Below are 3,210 nucleotides of genomic sequence, written 5' to 3' on the forward strand. Positions count from 1 at the left end.
TAAAAGTTTGAAAATGTTATTTTGTTCAAATATTAAATTAACAAAATTATAATGAATATAATAATCATTTAACACATTTGGATCAAAGACTGAGTGTTGCATTTTTTAAATTATTAGAGAGGTTTCGACAATCTAGGTAAAGGTAAATATGATTAAGCCTTCAAAATAATACTAAACTTGTATTCTCCCCAGGTCAAAGAGGCAGAATGCTTAATATTAGGGGCAATATGGTGGCTTAATTTGTTAATCAGAACTCACTTTGTACTTTGTAGAAAAAACAACTGATCATTTGAATTTGGGTTTTCACACATTTCTTGAAAACGATGACACGAGTCGTTGATCGAGGTACAGGGCATTTCTTGGTGGTTGGAACCCACATCATATTTGCTTGAAGGCCTAACCAGGAGCTTCTCTTCCTTAATTAAATCCGATATTCATAAATTACATGCAAGTGGGATTACATGAAATCTCACTCGCACAAAATCAATAAATTTAAAGCTATAAACCTAACAAATCCGATCAGATCAAATTAAATGATATTCATGCATCATTTAATATTTAAAATTAAGTGTATGTCTCTCATTCTCTCTCTCTCTATATATATTTATATCATGCTGAATGTCCATGACCACTATGGTTACAACCACGATCCCCTCCTGTGGGGAACAGTACCACATTGATTCTGCATGGTAGTAGTTTACTTGTAAGAATATTAATTACAAATTGATGCCTTATTTTATGAAAGTAGTTGTTATCACGATCAGCTATATAAGCACACATTCATTACTAGTACTGTCAAAGGACAGCATAAGCACAACGTACTCATCACATTCAAATACTTTAAAGATGAAGAATATTGAAGTTCTCTCCAGGGAGACAATCAAACCATCATCTCCAACACCCCAACACCTCAGAAACCATAGACTTTCTTTATTAGACCAACTTTCAATCCAAATTTATGTCCCCATCATACTCTTCTATGAAGACTATGATGATCTCAAGAAGCCTCTAGGAGAATGCTTGAGTCGCTATTACCCGTTGGCCAGCACAATTCGGGAAGATTTCTCAGTTGATTGCAACGATGAGGGGGTGGAGTATGCTGAAGCCCGGGTGGACTGCAAGCTCTGTGAAGCTATGAAGAAACTGACTTCCGAGTTGTTGAACCAGTTGCTACCATTTGATCCATATGGTACTAATGTGACTGGACGTAGCGAATTAGCACCTGTAGGTGTTAAATTCAATATATTTGAATGTGGAGGAGTGGCAATCAGCGTGTGTGTTTCACACCGGATCGCGGATGGAACTTCTTTGGTTACATTTGTAAACGCTTGGGCAGCTATGTTCAGAGCCAGCACTAGTACTAGTACTAGTGAAGCTGATGATCAGAAACAACAATATCCCATTTTCGACGCAGCATTGCTATTCCCACCCAAAGATATGCCAGGATTCAAGCTCCAGACAGCTGATCAGACATTGACGTCAGGGAATGAGAAAATCGTGACCAAAAGGTTTGTGTTCGACAAATTTAACATCATTGCCCTCAAACAACATGCAACATCATCATCACAATCTTGTGTTGGTGTGTGTTGTGAGGAGGTACAAAAGTACCGTACCCCCCAACCCGCGTTCAGGTGGTTTCAGCACTACTTTGGAAAACTTTCATGACCGCAATACGATCAAAATCCAAACCGGGGAAGATGTGTGTTGCAATTCATTCAGTCAACTTGCGGGAGAGGATGGTACCACCATTGCCGAATCACTTCTTTGGAAATCTTTGGCAAACTGCAATGGCACCAACAACGGTAGATGGCGACAAAGATTTTGGTGGCTTGGTGAATTTGATAGGGAATGCTGTGAGGGAAATCAATGGCGAGTACGTGAGAAAGATAATAATGGATGATGGTTTTGTGGATTCAAACAATAAGGAACGTGAACGAACCATAAAGGGTGAAATAGAGTTCTTAGGGTTCAGTAGTTGGAGTAGATTTCCATTTTATGAGGTTGATTTTGGGTGGGGAAAGCCTACATGGGTGTGCACTCCAATTGTTCCATACAAAAATGTGCGTACTTTGATGAGCACTAAAGAAGGGGATGGAATTTAGGCATCGGTGAACCTGTTGGAAAAAGACATGGCTATCTTCGAACGAGACCTAGACCTACTCTCATTTGTTTCCTCGGTATTCTAGTGAGGATCGCTGTATAATGTATTATCCTTCCAAGATATTAGATATTCTAATAAGGATATATATGTATGATGTCCATGTCCATTTGTCTGTTTGATTCAATATTTCCTCCTGTAATTAATTTCTTTCATTGTTGTATGCATCATGCATGTACTACGTATTACTATATATTACAATGCTTTGGGTGTTGAATGATGATGAAAATGGATCTCGATTTTCATTTTCTATATGGTTCTTACATCTCATGGCTACATAACAATGTGATGCTTATCTGAACAATGTTTTTTTTTTACTTTGTTTAAAACGATGGTTTGCCCGAAAAGTATACTTCAAAAACGTTATTTTCATAGTGTAATGAAAGGAAGGGACGAGACGTCTTGAGTCTTCACCTTTTAGTTGGGGAGTAATTACGTAACAACTATATATATCAACCTTTTTGTTTCTCAATAAAATATCAGACCTACCATTTACTTAATTAGCTCACTTAATTGGTGGTTATGCCAAGGTGTCACACTACTGCATGCCCTGCCCTGCTTTCCAATTAATTCGCAGCTGGTTCGGCTAAATCCTTATCCTTTCAATTAATTAATGCTATCTAACCCACCTCAGATTTAAAACGTGCAAAAAATCCTTCCAAAAGCTATCCCGTAATTTCAAAATTGTGCCAATAATTACTTTTTATCAAAGAAACAGATTAATAAACGAAAATATTCCTCAATATTTTTTATATAATAATATTAAAAAATTGCTAGAGGTTGCAATTACCCAAATAGACATAACCGTAAACGGCGTCGTTTTGGATAATGAAGCACTGAAATCTTATCTCTCTCTCCTCTAATTTTTTTGCGGTGAATTTCTCTCTTCTCGTAACTCGTTAGTGTTCATGGTGAAGGATTTTCAAACTTCCCCGCTAGTTTTCATTCAATCCGCCTTTTGTTGAACTCTCAGCCTCGCCGTTCTCCTCGTCGCCTTCCTTGACTTTGACCGCCACATCATCAATCATCGCGACTGGTACTCCACCTTCTGT

General features: G+C 37.8%; 1 protein-coding gene across 1 annotated transcript; it reads left to right on the plus strand.

Annotated features, from left to right (window-relative positions):
* The first annotated feature begins 846 nt into the window (after positions 1 to 846).
* LOC132280821 (stemmadenine O-acetyltransferase-like) lies at positions 847 to 1,665 on the plus strand. Its single transcript, XM_059782578.1, has one exon. It carries the CDS (start codon positions 847 to 849, stop codon positions 1,663 to 1,665), a length of 819 nt encoding a protein of 272 aa, XP_059638561.1.
* The last annotated feature ends 1,545 nt before the right edge of the window (positions 1,666 to 3,210 follow it).

The sequence above is a fragment of the Cornus florida genome, unplaced genomic scaffold (assembly GCF_030987335.1).
Source record: "Cornus florida cultivar Cherokee Brave unplaced genomic scaffold, ASM3098733v1 CherokeeBrave_3.0.0_Hap2_Chr01, whole genome shotgun sequence".
NCBI classification, from domain to species: Eukaryota; Viridiplantae; Streptophyta; class Magnoliopsida; order Cornales; family Cornaceae; genus Cornus; species Cornus florida.

Excerpts from the sequence above, each read along its gene's own strand:
- LOC132280821 (XM_059782578.1), top strand. The coding sequence starts at position 847 with ATGAAGAATATTGAAGTTCTCTCCAGGGAGACAATCAAACCATCATCT.